Below are 18,850 nucleotides of genomic sequence, written 5' to 3'. Positions count from 1 at the left end.
TAGTGTAATTTCACTATGTTGGCCAAGCTGTAATTCCTGACCTCAGGTGATCCACCCACCTCGGCCTCCCAAAGTGCTGTTTTTTTTTTTGTTTTTTTTGTTTTGAGATGGAGTCTTGCTCTGTCACCCAGGCTAGAGTATGTAGTGGCATGATCTCAGCTCACTGCAACCTCCATCTCCTGGGTTCAAGGGATTCTCGTGTCTCAGTCTCCTGAGTAGCTGGGATTATAGGTGTGTGCCACCATACCTGGCTAATTTTTATATGTTTAGTAGAGGCAGGGTTTCACCATGTTGGCCAGGCGAGTCTCAAACTTCTGACCTCTAGTGATCTGCCTGCCCCAGCCTCCCAAAGTGCTGGGATTACAGGCGTGAACTACCAACCTTGCCGCAAAATCCTGTGTTCTTAAAAACTTTGTTATCATGCTTGCATTTCTCTGGATCCAAGTGAAGCAGACATGGATGGATGAGCCATGTCTTTTCGTTTTATTAAAAAGTATAAATGGACAAAGTGGGGCCTGATGATTCAACTTATGCAAGGAAGATTTTCAATGTGCAAAAGATTCCCTAGGCAAATCCGATATAAATTGGAGCTGAGGTGAGCAGACAAACAAACAAACAACAAAAGCTCCATTCACTACCCTCAATAATTCAACAATGCCTCATCAGCTGGGCAGCACTCTGCTGTATCTATCCCTTGAATGTAAAGTCTTTAGTGCATATTATGGGAGCCTACATTGAAAACCTGCCTTACAGAAGAGAGAAAGGCTTGATTGCGTTAGAATAGCCCATTCATATGCTTCTGCATCAAAAGTAATGAAATCCTAGAAATGGACAGGTCCTTAGAGATCAGCTCATTCAAGTGTGTTCTAAATTCAGTCAATCACATGCTGCATTTGTGACATTTGTAATATCTGTACTATTTACTTAATATTTGTCTTTAAATTTACTCAGGCCTAATATCACTACCTACTTTTGCCCCCTCCCTAAGCAATAATAGCTGTATAATCATGAGTTTGATGTGCTAGTTATATTTTTTCCTAATACTGTATTTATTTTTAAAAGCCCTACATGACTATTCAATAAGGTGTATTTGCACATCAATGAAAAGCATCTCAAGTTTGTGTATCATGCCCTGGAAGGCAATGATGTGATCCAACCCTTTCATCTGCGATATAAAGAAATTGAGGTCAGGAAGACTTGGTGACTTGCTCTAGGACATACCAAATGTATATGGTAAAGTCAAAGCTAGAACACAGATGTCCTACTTCATCGGCCAGTCTATCGTTCATGATACCACAATGAATTGGCTACCAAGTGATGAGAAAAATGTCCATCACAAATATCTAAGGGAGCTCAGCTTTCCAGGAACCACTTTGTTTTCCCTTCTCCTTTGATGGAAAGTCTTTAGTGCATATTGTAAAAGCCCAGAGCCATAGACTTGGAAGGCACATGGATTCTCTATAAAAGCTCAAGGGCAGAACACTCACTATACATTAGGGCAATGCATCCCATGTTTTTCAACAGCTCTTATTACATATTCCCCTTTCTTTGAGCCTGGAATTTCCTTGTGTTAACTCTCCTCCATGAGTTTATGTTTCAAGAGTTCCAAACCATTCAGTTCTTTGTTCTGGTGAAGTCAGGAAGGAATACCTTATATCAAGCTATTGACTCGGCAAGCTTGGCCCCATCACCGTGAACCACAAGCTAGTCTATCAAACCAGTTCCCCTGAAACACTAAGGGAATAGCGCAGAGGACAACACAAATCACTGTCTCCCCACAGAGCTAAAACACCAAGAATTCTCCCCTTTTCTTTTTTGATGGGAGCTCATAACATGAGCAGATATTACTAAATCACATAAAAATACAAAAAAAAAATGCTTCCATTTAAACTACAGAACGATAGTCATAAAGTTAGAATGTAATTTGTGTCTATCTTGTCTATTTTCCAACTGACGCTGAAAGCCCTTCAATGTCTAGGACAAGAAAGCAAATGCTTCCAGTGATGAGACTCTCGCTGCTGGTAAAGCAGTTATTTTCTTTCCTTTTATTTTTTTGCAGTGGTGTGAAAACATGTTTCTATAAGTCTGCCTCCCAGTCCTTGTTCTGGGGTTGGATAGGAAACCTCTGACAGACTGACCCAGACTCAAAAAGAACTTCTAGGCAGGTGGTGACTCCTGATCTGCACTAAGGAAGCTCACATTTTGGCCAAATTATAGGGGGGTGGTGGGGGAGAATCAGCAATGGAACAGCTTTTGCATTCTGTTAAAAGTTTATCCATCATCTTTATCAAAGTGAAAGGCCATCGCTTTAGGTTTTCACTTAAAATACAAGAAGGAACTCCAAGGATAGTTCTAATAAGAGCCCCTGGAGGAATAGGTTAATTAACCAATCAGAGAATTAGTTGCTTCCACGGGCCTGGTAGTAAGGATGGTTCCACAGTGGCTAATTCCATCTCAACTTGATCTCATTGTAGAGTCATGAAAGCTCAAGTGTTCAAGGACAATAGCCACTAGAAAAAAAAAAAAACTTTTCATAACTTAGAATGACACTGGAATGAGATTCACAAGCAGCTGTCCTCAGTCTGAAGTTGGTTAATTCTGACAGTCACTTTCTTCCCAGCCTGTTCCCTATTGTTCTGAAGCACTCTCCCTCTCGGACTGTGACCCTGTCTACTTCTGATGACAATCACTTAATCAGCACATCGGATCATCGCACGGCTGGTTTTACCTTGGGTAAAGATTCATTTTCCTTATTAACATCACAAGCACCGATTTCTTTCCCCAACCAATTAAAGAGGAAAAATAGAAGGGCCCAGTGCGATACAGGGAAAAGAAAACTGTTCTGACTTGTGGCACCTGGGCAGGTCACTCAGCCTCACAAGGTCCTAGGAATCAAGCCCTTATGATTCTGAGATGAAATCGGAGGTTAGGACCACATAGATAAAATACACAAGTTGAAATAACCATTGCAGCCTTTACTCACTACCCAGATATCAAACAGTTCACTCAGGGTCGGGAAGTGCCCAGTGTGGGCAGATTTAGTCTGTGGGTTAGTTTGTATTATTCAGAGCAGATGTCTGGGTAGCCCATGTTCAGGAGATAATTGCAAGAGTCCACAGTTAGCATGTAGCATCCCTCCTTGATTCCCCGGCAATGCAAATGTTGGCTTCTTCCTGCATTTTGCCCAATTGTTCTGCTCATTAACACAAGCTAACATCTACTTTACCTCTTCATGAGAGGCTGATCTACATTTACTATATATAGTTCTTAGTGATTTTGACCTATTATACAAATTCTATGGTTCCTCCATGCTCTGGTGTTATAGCCTTTGCATGACCTTTTGATGTTAGTTCCCAGTATTTTTTTTTGACAGGATCTCGCTCTGTCACTCAGGCTGGCGTGCCGTGGCGTGATCTTGGCTCGCTGCAATCTCTGGGCTTCCTTGAGCCTCCCTGGGCTCAAGCAATTCTCCCACACTGGCCTCCCAAGTAGCTGGGACTACAGGCATGTACCACCATGCCCAGCTGATTTTTGTAGCGATAGGGTTTCACTATGTTAGCCAGGCTGGTCTCAAACTCCTGATCTCAAGTGATATGTCTACCTCAACCTCCTAAAGTGCTGGGATTACAGGCATGAGCCACTGCACCTGTCCTAGTTCCCAGTATTAATAGGGGGTGATGGTGGTGGTGGTGGCAGATGACAGGAACAACAACCCATTTTAAAATTATATTTAAAGAGTAAACCTCATCTAACCACACAATGTGCTGTCTGATCTAGTCATAAGAGTAAACCACATACTATACAAAAAATGCTAATATATTCCAAAGATACACATGAATTGTGGCTGATATGTATTCAAAGTATATTTTTTATCCACACAATTCTGTCGATTTTAGCTATGCCATATATTTAACTTTTAAGGAAAAGGTTATATAACAATCATTGCTTGGTAGAATCCAGCCTGCCAATAAGTTAGTTATAACAGTTAACATTGAAGTGTTATACCTTATATTTAAATCTTTAGCAATCTCTACTAAATTGCCAAACATAAATAATTTGGTTGCAAATTTCAGAAAGGCATTAACCAAACATGGATTGATCCTGGGGCTTCCACCTGACTAAGTTTTAGAGGTCTGTCCTTGTGTCCTCATCTTTTTTCCCTGTCTCTCTTTTTGACTCTTTTAGTTCAGTAAATGTAATCCACAAGGGCTGATGTGAACTGTTCAGTTGACTATTTGCAATGACCCCAAGAAAACTACCTCACTATCACCTTTTGAAAACAGGCCACAGACAACCCAAGTGTCCAACACTAACTCCCACAATTCTGCCTTACGAGATATTTCCCTATGCATTGTTTGCTGACTTGGTATCATTTCATTTTTATGTATTTTCTATTTTCAAAATATAGCATTTGAGGCTGTGCTTGCAAAGGACCAAAGAGCCCCCATTTCCTCTCTGTCAGTATCCCCAAGGAGGAGAACTGATGCTGGGCTTATAAATTGTGGCATTTACTTTAAATGAAATGACAGGAGTGTCTGCTCAAACCAGAAGACTAAAACTCCACAAAACAGCTCTAGGGGCCAGAGATAGAAAAGCAAAAGTTGCAATTATGCATGCATGAACATCTCTCTGGTTTTTGAATGGCAAATCTCACTGATCAAGGTATGCTTGGCTTTGTTTTTGAGAAAACCACAGTGAACATAACTACGAGGAGATGGCACATGTCCTACTAATAAAGCCACAGAGCCCTAATTTCTCACAATAAACGGCTTTGGTAGTAAAGATCTTTATAACATACAGAGCACAAACTCTAAAGCCACAGGAGATCATCGTTCTGAACAAGAGATTATACTGGACCAGCACTCTCTTCATTTTGGGAGCTTTACCTGGCATATCAATTTACACTTTCTGTATGTCTCTCCAGAACACATGTATGTCATCTCACAGAGATGTGAAACCTGTACCAAACACTTCAAGTAGCAGAAACACCTTTTATTCCCAATTTACCTCACCCAAAGGGCTAGCTTGACCGAAACATCTATGTTCTCTTGTTGGCCAATATCCTTGCCGTTCTCTACTGAGACCGAAGTTGTCATCTTCCCATCTCTTTTTCAAGGGCCCCAGAAGGATTTTAGTACATCTATTGTTTTCTCTCCACTCCCACTCTGTGATATCTGGAGTAGAACCCTCAGATCCTTCAAGCTGTAGTTGGCGTCCTTTTCTTAATGGGGGTGTGGACCTGCCTTGCTTTTCTCCCCTCTATCCATCAAGATTTGTGCAATTCAGGAGTCAGATTTCTTTTTTTTTTTTTCCCGTAATAGGTCACACAAGCAACTTTGTGGGCCATGCAGTCTTCTAATTACTCAGTGCTGACAGTGGCACGGAAGCTGACGAGGCATCAATGAATGGGTGTGGGTGTCCTGTAATAACACTTTGTTTATGGTCACTGAAATGTGAATTTCATATCATTGTCACGTGCCAGGAAATAGTTTTCTTTGGATTTGTTTTCAACCCTTAGAAAATGTAAAAACTATTCTTAGCTGGCAAGTCACAGAAAACCAGGCAGCAGGCCAGATTTGGCCCTCTGGCCGTAGTTTGGCGACTCCTGCTCGAATCCATCTGGACTGCCCTCTTGTGAGCTATTTCCAAAGTAAAGACAGATTGTAGGTAGGAGAGAGCCAGCAGGCATCATTGTGGAAACACTAACCCTGCCCCTCTGTCTCCTAGATGTGGGAAGGGGCAGCAAAGGGGAGGTGAGGTTGGATTGTATGAATTAAAAGAAAGTAGGATTATCTACCTCAATGCTGATGATTGGCAAGAGCTTTTGAGGGGAGGATTTGGGGCAAAGGAGATATGGGGAGGGGAACGTTTATTTAAATAACACCAGGCATGCAATAGTACAGCAAAAGGAACGCCCCTGATGAATGGATGCTATTGTAAGAACTGTCTCAGTACTGGGCTGTGCACAGCCCTCCCTTGAAAGTCTTCTGAATTATTCCTCAGACTCTGCAGGGAACTGAGGATAAAAGCAGCTGCAGGGGAGCAAGACCTGGAGCGTCATCGAGAGATTGCAAAAACAATTCACTGCCAACAGACTGTCCCAGCAGGGTCCCAGTGCTACGGCTGTGGCCCTGATTGGCATGCTGCCCCTCGGATGCCCAATCAGATGGAACTGGAAGAATCGAATACAGAGTCAGTCCACTTTATCTCTGTATAACCACGCAAATGAACAGCATGGGAAACTGAGTCTGATCTCACGAATCAGCCCTGCACAAGCTCTTAGCCCTGTCTCTCACTCCAGGTGGCCCATCTGTGACTGGGGTTGTTAGGCTGGGACAGAGGGGAGGGTCTCAAACTTGATGGCTGGGATCAAAGGTAACTTCAAGGGGCCAAACTGTAGTTTGGCTGGAAAAGTCTTTGAGAATTTCCATGCAGGCAAGTAGATTAGCCAGCTTGGTATAAAAATGGATCTTAGGCTTGATACAATTAAATAACAAAAGTAAAAACTGGAGGTAAAATGATGCTCAAGTTGACAACTTTGTCATCCCAACTGTCTGAGAGATGTGGAAAGCCAAAGACCATTGGCTCCCAGCTCCTCTACCAAAGGGATGATTAGGTACATTTAATCCAGTATAGTCCTACCCTAAACCACAATTGTCCCAAAAAAGACAGAAAAATAAAAATGAATAATCTCCAAAACTATTTCTTCTTAACAAAGAAAATGACCTTTAAAATATTCTTGGTCAAGAAGCTTTTGTAGAGAGGTGGCTGAGTGAGAATAAAATGGGACCAGAAGAGGAGACATTTAATGATGGTGGTGGTGATGGGGAATCTCAGGACCTTATGGTGGTACCTGCTATGGAGGGAACCCCAGAGTCCTGCCTGTCTCTAACCTGGCCTAAAATTAGTGAGTTCACCTTGTTGCCAGCAAGCAGGGATCCAGTGATCCAGCCAGCTGAGAGAGGATTTAAAAAGGGGAGAGCTGCAGACCACAGTGATTCGGGGTGCTTGCAACCCCCAGACAACAACAATTTCCCATGCGTGTGCATTTCTCCCTCCCCGAGATTGGAAGTTTGGAGGGGTTTTCTTATCTGCCCTTGTCCCTTTCCTTTCAACTCGGAATCCTGGAAAGAAGGAAAAGCCCTTCCCAATTAGGGACCTCATTTTTCTCCTTCCCTATCCCCTGGGAGATTTAGAGAGGCAGCAGGAAATGTGGGAGAGCACTTGTGTCCCTGAAGGAACAGCCAGTTGCCATGCGCGACCGTCACTATAGATCTACGATTTATGAAAATAAAGCAATATGTGCCTGTTTCGGTGCCTGCCGTTTGCCTACCAATGGTGCAGTGTTCACCATTCCAGCCCTCTCGGCATTCACATTTGCCATCTTTACAGGTCCCGTGCTCAATGCAGCGGGGGTGGCACACGCGCTGGTCACACGCTGTGCCTGTCCAGCCCTCTTCACAGCGGCAGGCTCCCCCGATGCAGACGCCGTGAGTGCCACAGTCTACTGAGCACACTTCTGGAAGAAAAACAATGATTACAGCTCAACACCACAGCTGGTGAAACCTTCCATGGAGTCCAGACCACATATACGGCCCAGACCCCTGGAGCAGGCCCCGAGGCCCAGCGCTCTGTCATCTTTGGAGGCTTGTCTCTCCTTGGCTGGGTATCAATTCATTGTTATATCTTTTTTTCTAGAGAAGTGGTTCTTAAAGTGTGGTCCTTGGAACCAGCAGCATCAGTACCACCTGGGAACTCGTTGGAAATGTAGATTCTTGTGCCCGGGTTGGACCAAGTGAATTAGAAGATCTGGGAATGAGACTCAGAGATTTTGTTGAAACAAGTCCCCCAGGTGGTTTTGATACTCACTAGAATGTGAGAACGAGTCTTCTAGAAATTGAGACTGTTCTAACCAGTGTGGCAAAGCTAACTGGGAAGTACCCACCTGAAAAGATCCATGTATGGATCCTGACTCTCTAGCCAGCTAGGATTCCTCCCCCACTGAGAGCCTGAACTGACCAAGTCCAAGAGGTCAGTTGCAGACCCCGCTGCTCCATTCCTATGATGACTGCAGATACCCCTGTTACCCAGATCGGTACCTTGGCGGCGATAATGACCGCTGTAATTATGCTGCATTTACACAGCTTCTTTCTCAAAGGAGCTCAAAGTCTTTTGTGCTTGGGGAGGAGACAGACAGACAGATATGCACTCTCTGGTATTCCAGACCTCTCACGCGAGGACAAGCACATGCCAGACATTCACCCTTTCATCAGTCTACTGAGGGAGGCGTGGCTTGGCATGCCAGGGGAAGGAACACCGGGCTGGGGAGTGGGGCCAGTGACTCACTCAAAGTCACACAGCATATCTGCAGCATAACTGGGTTTTGGGTCTAGGACCCCACCTCCTCCTATCCTCTGCACAGCCTTGCCAGGACCACCAGCATCAGAGTTGAAGCCAGAGTCGAGTGGGCTGAGAAGACATCCCAAAATAGCCCATTTTAACTGACTCTTCTCCATTTTTTTTTTTCTTTTTGGAATGAAATATTCATTTCTTTCCCATTGTAGGCAAAGCTTCACATCTATTCTCTTCCTGATTGCCATGGCAATCTGACAGCTGTCTCACTACCCAGAGGAAGGGGGCGGAATGATCGCTTGCTTGGATAGGGACTTGTCAGTGTGAACAGAACCTTTCTCAGGAAGGTTGGGACTGGCTTGAACTGTTGAACTGTTCCATTTTTAAGGTCACTCTGGAGGGAAGACACATACTCTAAATTTTAGGAAAATGAAGTGTACAGCGCGACTTCATTATTTTCCTGTCACTGGAGTATTACAGAGCTTTAGAACATGTTCACGCAGCACCCCGAGGGAGCCTCTTTTCTGTTTTATGAGATGTTCCCTTTAGTTTGTCTGGGGCTGAATTGTTCTGTTTTGTTTTCTGGTACCTTTAGGGAATGTACATAAGAAAACCTATAATGCAAATGGAAGCATCCCTCCTGGGCCCCTCATCCATTTGCATGATGGAACCAACCCAGTGCTTTTTGTTTGTTTGTTTCTCAAAGATCACAGACTCCACCACTGAGGAGAAGAGAATGAGAAAGACACAATGTGATTCATCAAAGTCCCCTTATCCCAAGCTAGGTGTTAAGAGTAGATTCCCATCCATCTGAGAATGGAATGGAACACAGGGCAGGAGTGTTGGAGAGAGGAAGGAGAAAATCTTGTGGCTTACCAACAGAGCAGTCGGGACCCATCCAGTTGGGATCGCAGCTGCAGAGGCCCGTGTCAGGCAGGTACGTGCCGTGCCCGCTGCACTGGTCTGGGCATTGGACCCTTGCCAGCTCACAGTTCAGACCACCCCAGCCAGGGCTGCACAGGCATTCTCCATTCACACAGACCCCGTGGCTGGAGCAGGTGGGATCCAAGCAATCAACTGAAAAAAAAAAAAACAGAAACAAAAATAGAAGAATAAAAGTATTGATCACCCATGGAGGATGGGCCATGAGACATGGGCTTGCTGCTGAATGGACCAGTGGCTCACCAATTCCCACCCACTTGCTAGCAAATAGAGCAGCCCAAGAAATACTTATGTGGTCTCCCGAAGAACACCCATAAAAAGTAAAAGGCTTCTTATTTGTCAAAACACCAAATCTCAAACTTGAAGAAGATGCAAGAGAAACAAAAAGGGGATTTCTCAAGCAGAATTAGGAGAAATCAGATACAGAAGTATGCCGTTCCACCTTTAGCATCTTGTGCTTATAAAGATTAGGACCTCGACTGAATCATATCAGAGCATCTGCGATAGGAATGTGAATACCTGCCATGTTTCTACATGCGTTGCCAAACTGCATTGCCCCTCACTATAAGAGAGAAAAGTAGAGAGGCTCATTGTAACTTTATTAATACTTGACTTCAAAAGGTAACAAAAGATGAAAAGGAAAAACCAATGAAACTTATAAATGAGTCACTTTCCTAATGAGGTTTCTCTTAGGCTAAGTCTAAAATTAGTATTCATTCTCTGAGCACACACCCACTGAAGGAGTTAGTAAATGTGCAGGATTGAAGAGGCGAAGTTGGGTGTGAAAATCATTCAAAAAGGATCACCTTCCTACAGGTAATCACCGGGGGACTGGATTCCTATCTCTGGCCGAGGCACTGACCTTCTACCAGTCAATCAGATGAGTTGATGGGCAGAGTCCAGTCATTGTGGTTCTTGCCTGTTTCACTGTCTGATTGTTTGGCCATCTTGATAGAGTGGATATATATCCAGTAGGTAACCTGAATAAACTCACAGTGAGGAGAGGAGTGAGCTGCAAAGGCCAGTTCTTGATGACAGGACTTTTTGCATGAGAATGTGATCTCAAACCTGGGACCTCCATTCAATCTAAGGGTTGAATAAATAGGGCCTTTTAGAGGAAGCCCAGCTTTCTTATGTATTCCTATGTATTCTCAGGAAATGATGCAATGTCATTTGGAGAAGAGGGTTCTTTGTGTAATATGTGGTTTGAATGAGAAATGATGGTCTAGCAGAGGGCTCAGATGTTGCTTTGTGGATCAGACAAATGTGGATGTATCATCACCTTATTTGATTATGACATATTTCTCCTGTTTTCATGGCTTCCAAATCAGGCCTGTTGGCCCAGATTAAAGGATTGCTTCTTCCATCACCTGGGGGTACAGCTAGCTTGGGACCACTTTGAATTCTCTTCTTGAGGAGACCACACTGACAGTGTTATTAAATCCTTTCTGTGTATGCATGCCGTCTTATGGTTCAAATTCTCAGAAAATTTTGTTTTCTTTCCTTGCACAATGCCAAGATTGAAATATGCAAGACTTCCGGTCTCTAAATAATTCACTATTACACTAAGATGGTAATTCCTCAGGGTCTCAGCTTTCTGTAGGATCTCCTAAGACATTTTTTACGCTGAGTGTCTTTTTTTCTTTCCCTATGGGGCCAAAATAGTGTTTTTTTTTTTTTTTTTTCTGAGATAGGGTCTTGCTCTGTCACTCAGGCTAGAAAGCAGTGGTATGATAACAGCTTATTGTAGCCTCAAACACATGAGCTCAAGTGATCCTCCTGCCTTAGCCTGCCAACTAGCTAGGACCATAGACACACACTGCCATGTCCAACTAAGCTTTTTTTTCCTCTAGAAATGGGATCTTGCTATGTTGCCCAGGCTGGTTGTGGACTCCTGAGCTCAAGCAATCCTCCTATCTCAGCCTCCCAGAGTGCTGGGATTACTGGTGTGAGCCACCATGCTCAGCCATTAGTGTATTTTAATAGTGTGTTTAAATATGACATTATTTAGATTATCCATGCCACAAACTAACCAGTCCTGAGGGACATCAGACTTGAGAAATTTGGACTTATTAGAAATCACAATATTCCAAGAAGTTTCCAAAGGGCAGCCCTCCCTTGAGGCAAAAATAATAATTTTCAGTGGTAAGAGATATTTCTCACAGTCTCATTTGCATATTCTTAGGACAGTATTATTTATGGAAGTCATTTCAAAACCGTTTCAGGCATGGGGAAAAAACAGTGGTTAAAAAAAATCAGGAGTACACTCCCCCAAAGGTGAATTTTAGTTGCTTATTATTATTAGTTGGAGATATTTATGATGATGTTACACAATCTTGTTACTATCACTTTACAGTTGAATTCATTGTCTCGGGGAATATAACTCCTGATGACATAAACCCATTTGATACCTTCAGATTTGCCCCATTTAGGGTGGTGGAGCTCATCTGAATGTAAACTTGAGCTGAAAGCATCAAACACATAGAAGACAAAGGGCAGGCCGGGCGTGGTGATTCACGTCTGTAATCCCAGCATTTTGGGAGGCCGAGGCGGGTGGATCATGAGGTCAGGAGATTGAGTCCATCCTGGCTAACACAGTGAAACTCTGTCTCTATTAAAAACACAAAAAATTAGCCAGGCGTGGTGGCCGGTGCCTTTAGTCCCAGCTACTTGGGAGGCTGAGGCAGGAGAACGGCATGAACCCAGGAGGTGGAGCTTGCAGTGAGCCAAGATCATGCTACTGCACCCCAGTCTGGGTGACAGAGTGAGACTCCGTCTCAAAAAAAAAAAAAAAAAAAAAAAGACAAAGGGCTGTGCAGGGCTTTGGGGCTGTGCAGGGCTTTGGTGTCTCATGCCTAGCACAGGTGAGGGACTATACCGGGTGTTCAATACACAGTTGCTGCAAGAATGAAGGACAGATTGTGCTATAAGCATTTGCCATTGATGGAACAAACTTCCTGTGTACAGAAAGGACTGATGGGAAAGAGAAATGGTGCTAACAATTTCTTGCTTTTGGAAAAAATTCATATTTGGGGATCTGTAAATTACGAACAAATTCATTCAGAATGCATCATGTTTATATTCTTCCAATAAAGGAAATTCTGAAGTTCTAGTGTTTCACTCTGCCCCCTTTTCTAATAAGGCAAATATCAAAGTATACACAAAAATATCTTGTGGCTTGTTGCTTCAAAAATTGCTCTCAACCTATAATTAGCCATTTAAAATATCTGGTGAGGTGCCAGCAGCTAGGAGCTTTCAAAAAAAAAATCACAATCTTTTTCTTAGAAGGATGAAATAATAAAAAGTAATACACTAAAAAAAATGAAAGTGGCATTTTTCTTCCAGATAAATTAGCTCTCTCTTCTCTATCCTGAATTATGGTATAAAGGAAGGAGGAAAATCCACAGAGATTTATTAGCACCAGTACTAGAATGCCATCAAAAAAACCATTTATTGTATCTAAAAATGTGAGTTAACCCTTTCTCTGGTCAGTGATACCAGTAAATATGCCCTTTGTGCTATATAATTACAGCAGTGGATGGAATAACTAAATTCAAACTTCAAGAGAAGCAGTTCTACTATGAATTTTAAATTTGGCTCCGATTTTCTAAGATGGTCTTGTGGCCAGGTCCTTAGAGTCTTTAGCAGGCAGGAGGGACTATGGCATTTTACGAAGCTTTATAAATAGAAACAGTGTTACACTTAAAAGGGGACAGTGGCCTTTACCAGCTAAGTACCATGTGCCTTGAAACACCAGCCCCCTGGCAGCTGAAATCATTAGAACTCATTTAGTCTTGGGCCCTCTGTAGGTTTGACAAAAAAGGGTTGTGAATGCAATTTCTATCCCTAAGGATAAAAAAGGAGGTCAAGGAGTTTTACAAACAATATGTACTATAAGCCCCTGAAGAACCATGAATTACATTTATGAAGTTAAATGTCATTGAAAAATGACTCAACCATGAAACTGACATGAAAACATGGCTGACTTAAACTAATATGTCAATTCCTCTCTCATCACCTTCCCACTCCCCCAGACATCATTGAATGAAACCTCACGAACACATCCTTTCATTTTCTTGTGCAAATTTGTTAATAGTACAACCATGTTTATGCAGGAAAAACGAAGGGATGGCAACTATTGATTTCGTTGCCATGGCCATTTCAGGTTAAATTGTTTGAACGTTATGACTATGATGAATATCAGAAATAAAAAAGCTAAATTGAAGAAAAAGTGCTGATCCAGACTTTCTGATTCCATTTCCTATTTTGAAAACAGCGTATGAATCACCTCGGTTCATTTTTTTTTGGGTAGCAGAAATCAATAGAGGAGATTTCATCCTTTCATAATGATTCACGTGGCTTGTTTGGTTGGATGGTTAATTCACTCTGAACATTTAAATAAGACTGAGTGGGATAGTGAGAAAGTTGAGAAATCACTTGAGATTCCATGCATACAGCTGTGTACAATCTTTACTGGAGAGAAAAAATTCGAAGACTGGCAATGTTGTTGCCCTAGCACTTTCCTTTCTCCAAATGATGCATGTAAAAGGTTGTTTTAACCTTTCTTGTCATATTATTGGTCTCTCTTATGTTTTCAGTGAATGCAGCTTTGCCTCCTGCAATCCATTTATCTTTAAGAACTTTAACCTTTCAAGCAGGGTTATTAAATCAGTATTTCCTCCATCCAAACTCCCAATTTTTTATGATGCAGACATAGGGAGGCTACCTTTTATAATAGAGGAAAAATTATATAGGGAACTGAACAAGTGAAGATCTGGGGGTCAGACTTCTGAGCCCCATTAAGGGCATTACTGCTGATATATTGAAAAATCTTAGAGGAATAATGTTATGGAAGCTGACTTTTGGTAGCCATAGTTCTAAAAACGATGAAATGTGGGGTTTCATAAGGGAACCCTATGTGGGTGCATCTAAGTATAAAGCACTGTCATTACTTTGTGGTGAGAGCTGTGATGATTGATTATTTTGTATGGAACTCTGGAGATCCACTGGTTAGAATGAATCAATTAGCATCTGAGAACCTCATAAAACCTGAGATCCCTTGTTAGCCTGGCCATGAGGAACACAGAATGCATATAGCATCCAACAGGATCTTTTTTATGGGGACATCTTGGGTGGTTACCTCAAGTTCATGCAGAATAGGCAGGGGCTTCACTTTTCCACCTTAGTTTGTTGGGCAAGTTGACACTTCTATTTCTATTGGGGACACAGGAGGGAAAAGGGCCGTTTGAGTTGTGTGAGGACATTTCACTGGGAGATTGACTTAGAGAAAAGGAGCCTCAGCTGGAAGACAATGACGAAGCCAATTCAGAGATTGGGGAATGGGCAAGGGGCTGAGAGGGTCTGTGATCATACCTTCCTACCAGCTGTGGCCAATTCTTTGTATGGTGAGAAGTAATCAGTGGGCAACCAGAGACCATATTCTGCAAGGGCAAATACAGAGCAGGAAGGCTGACAGGCAGCATGGCTTTCTCTCGCCTTATAGCTACTGCAAGTCAGTCCCAACATTTTGGCACAAAATAATTTATCTCAAATAACTGATCGAGGAAACTGGGACTAGTTAGAGCTGCTTTTGGATCCCCTCCAGAGAGATGCTCTTTCTCCCTGTTCCTGCGTCCCCTCTTCTATGTCCCCCTCTCCTGATCTCCAGGCCTGATCTCTGACCATATTGTCAGATTAGATTCAGTTTATGATATCCCTGATTTTCACCCATGTGTGTGAGAGGCCCTCACGGATCTGCCAGGGTGAGATTTTCACGATCCATCAAATCCCATCCTTCTTGCCGCACTCTCACTCTCCCCTAGTTTTGTGCAATTGTAGGTAAACCAGGCTAATTTGCCCTACATGGTTTTTCTAAATGACATAAAAAACCTACAGTCTTTCAAGCCTGATTGCTGTCTATTGATATTAATTTTTGGTGAAATATTTACACAGACATATACGGGTCTTAGATTACTAGGAAGAGTTACTAACAGCAACAACAACAACAAACAGCTTTTTGTTTGGAATGGAGGCAAGGGGCTTCGGAATTCTTGTTTCTTTTCTCTGAATAGCTTTAGTAATTCCCAATTACTAAATAAAGCAGGAGAAAAGAGGAAGAAAGATAGCGCGAGGGAAAGGAACAAAAGAGGAAAAGAAAGAGAAGGGATGGGAGGAAAAGTAGAAGGAAACAGAAGACAGAAAGACAAAGGCAGACAGAGCAATTTAAAGAGAAAAAGGTGAAAGAGAAAAGGAATTAATTTCTATAAAGGAGAGTAAAACAAAACGTTTCTTCCAGAACCATCTCCAGAGGCCTTTCTTGTTCTACAGCTAAAGAAGTTTATCAAAGCAAAAGAGTTTGAAGCTTTTTGTGCAAAATGTTGAAACTTCTCTTGCAAAACACGCAGCCCAGGACTGGGTTCATTAGCAGAGGTCGGGCCCTGCAAACACTTCCCTCCACTGCTGCCTAGCCCGGAGACTGGCAGGCTTACCTTCCTCACAGTGCTCGCCTTTGTAGCCAGCAGAGCAGACACAGTTCCCATCAATGCAGGAGCCGTGGCCCCCGCAGGAAGGATCGATGCACTGATTCATGGGCACGTCGCACTCTGCGCCTTTCCAGCCACTGTAGCACTGGCACGTCCCTTTAGAATATTGTCCATTCCCACTGCACAGGACAGGGCAGGCAGCTGCACAAACCAAAGACAGAGCACCAGGTCACAAAGGGTCAGCATCCGAGGGGCGGTGGCAGTCTAAGGAGTTAGAGCTATCTGGCCTTGGGGCTTGGGCTTACAGGGTTCTAGGTTGGGGATTCCGGCTGTGGAGGTGCAGAACCATTGCCAGATAAACAACATAGTGCTACTGATAACAGCGGCTACCACCAGTTAAATGCTTGTTATGTGCTGGGCACGGTATAGAAAGAAGGCTTTATGTGCAATTCATGACTTCATCATAATCACCCTATGAGGTGGAGGTTACAATGGTGGTTCCCATTTTTGCAGGTGAGGCTCAGACGGGGGAAGTGACATGTGCAGTCACACAGCTCACAAGCAGGGGAGCCCAGCGGGGAACCAAGTTGGTCCAACTTTGAAGTGGTGTCCTTCACTAAGTGACACTGAAGTACTTATTGTTGTTCTGTTGTTGGTATTAGAGGTTAGAATCCATTTTGCTGATTATTTCACCCTCAGATCAGTCGACTCTTATTCCTAATAAGTTTATGCCTATTAAAAAGGAAGGGGGAATGAGACACAGCTGAGCCACTAAAAGTCTCACTGCCTCAGTTTTCTTATCTATACCATGAAGAAATGAAGTAGTTCCCCCTTTATCCACGGTTTCACTTTCAGTTTCAGTTACCTGTGGTCAACTGCTGTCTGAAAATAGGTGAATACGGTACAATAAGGAATTCAGAGAGAGAGAAATTGCATTCACATAATTTATGTTACAGCTACTGCTTTAATTGTTCTATTTTATTATTATTGTTAATCTCTTACTGTGCCTAACTTATAAATCAAACTTTATCCTAGAAATGTGCGTGTAGGGAAAACATGGTATGTGCAGGGTTTGTACCATTTGTGGTTTCAGGTACACACAGGGGGTTTTGGAATGTATGCCCTGAGGATAAGGACCGACTATCGTCATTGTGCCTCCTTCAAAGTGTAATATGTATAATAAAGTATAATGATTAAATATGCTTGACTTATTAAAAAAAAAAGAAAAGGGGGCAGGCAGGCTGAAGACATGAAATTTCTAGCAGTTCACCCTTCAGCTGTACCCTCTTCCATCTGTTGGTGGGAAGAAGGTTGGAAAATCAGTGGGGATTGTCTGGGAGGAGATTACCTACAGCTTTAATCAGTTTGGCCTCAAAGGTGCCAATTCCCGCCTTTCAGAGTTCATCAAGAATGGGATTTCAGTGGTCTGTCTCCTTCAGGTCTTGGACTTCTCACTTCCACATCAGTTTGTAAAGAGCCTAACTTTCCAGTCTGCCTTCAAATTTGGGCCTAAAATCCTCCGGCTATGGAAGTGGCATTTGGAGGCCTTCAGAAATGATGGACGCAGGTGTTTCAATGACTCCTGGTGTTATCCATGGTTTGGAATGCACAGGTTCCGAGAATTCTGCATGAGTGTGTACACACATCTACATCCTGGGTGAGCTCCCTGTGCCACGCAGCGATGGCATACCTAATCATGTCACTTCCTAGTCACCTGCCCTACCCAGCCTCATGAATCCCCTTTTGTTGTCATGTTTCTATGTAGTTTTTTATGGTAATTAACTTTCCTCTGTGCATGTCTAATTTCCCAAAGATATAGTCAGCTATTCAAGACAGGGACTATGTTTATCATTGTTGACTTCCTTCTGTTGCTACATTCATCAATGGTGGCTTGATTAGGTAAACATTTCTCCTGTGTTCCTGATATTCAGAGATTTCCCAGTGGTGGGGGGTTGTGGGCAAGCACTAAATGGCCATTTATGAAAGACGTGGGAAGAACAGTCCCTGGAGTGAATCTCATGCTGTAAACACAGTGCCTTTTTCTGGGGAAGTGCATGTTTGACCTTAATTGCAAACTGATTTGAAATAGAACTATCTCAATAGTTGACATACAATGAAGGGGATATTTCCCCTCAAAATGCTTTATAATAGGACAGTTGCCAAAACTATTGGGGGCGCTATTTTCAGTAGAAATCTTATCCTTATGAATGTACTAGAGAAGAAGAATGAGTTCAAAAGAGAGAACTTTAAAGCTGCACATTGAATTTAGATGAACTGTCTAAATGTAGGGATCATACTCTATCTCCAGGATGCTTAAACAGAGGAGTTTGTACAGAGTTGCTACAGAGGCTGATTGTCTAAGAGAGGGTAGAAAAAGAGCTTTGAACCCAGGGTGCTCAAGATTTAAATTAGGGAACATGCAAATATGAAGTAGCATGAGAAACTCTGGACTTTCTTAAAGTTTTGAGAGGGATTTAAGACAGTAAGTTTGTTCCATGCCAGTTCCTCCTGAGACTCATGCTAAGCTCTAGGTCAGGGATGGCAAGTATGTGCATATGAACTACAGTACTACCTTTCCACACCACTGCAGACATCACTAATTGATCATGGCATCTTGTTCCCCTGAGCCTAGACAGAGCCTCAAAACTGTCAATGCAGTGCCCAGGCTGAGACCGGCAAGCAAGCAGAGTTGGTATTCAAGAGAAAACCTACTTGTCATTTCTGATCTAGGTAACAATGAAGGTATTTCCTGGTGGGAAGACTAGAATCAACATCACTTCTCAGCCCCCTTCCAGCCCTGCACTGAAATAAAAAACAGTGAGAAGTATGGTTGCACAATGTGTACTTAGATGAGCTTCCAAGGGCTGTTTCTGACTCTCTGACCTAAGGGTTATATATTGGATAGGCTGTCATAAATGGCAGAGAAAGTTACATCAAATCACCAACACTAGTCTCTGATTACATCCTCCTTCCTCCCAAAAGGTGGAGGAGGGTGGAAAGTAAGGTGCAAAAGTTTTGTCTATTTTAATTGATAAAAAATATAGATAAAATTCTTTTCTTTTTTCCTTCCTTCC

At 42.8% G+C, this 18,850-nt stretch overlaps 1 protein-coding gene across 4 annotated transcripts in view; it reads right to left on the bottom strand.

The window, feature by feature from the left end:
• The window catches only part of TENM2 (teneurin transmembrane protein 2), a 984,758-nt gene that overhangs the window by 125,408 nt on the left and 840,500 nt on the right, over positions 1 to 18,850 (bottom strand). For 3 of the 4 annotated variants that reach the window (XM_011947738.1, XM_011947741.1, XM_011947742.1), the window contains 3 exons: positions 15,783 to 15,977; positions 9,229 to 9,429; positions 7,307 to 7,519 (listed from right to left, as the gene is read on the bottom strand). In XM_011947738.1, coding sequence (XP_011803128.1) covers positions 7,307 to 7,519; positions 9,229 to 9,429; positions 15,783 to 15,977 — 609 coding nt within the window. The remainder of the gene's footprint in view (positions 1 to 7,306; positions 7,520 to 9,228; positions 9,430 to 15,782; positions 15,978 to 18,850) is intronic. The other variant, XM_011947740.1, reaches the window with a different exon arrangement.

Source organism: Colobus angolensis, unplaced genomic scaffold, assembly GCF_000951035.1.
Source record: "Colobus angolensis palliatus isolate OR3802 unplaced genomic scaffold, Cang.pa_1.0 Scaffold27, whole genome shotgun sequence".
NCBI classification, from domain to species: Eukaryota; Metazoa; Chordata; class Mammalia; order Primates; family Cercopithecidae; genus Colobus; species Colobus angolensis.
This window is presented reverse-complemented; position numbering and strand designations above follow the sequence as displayed.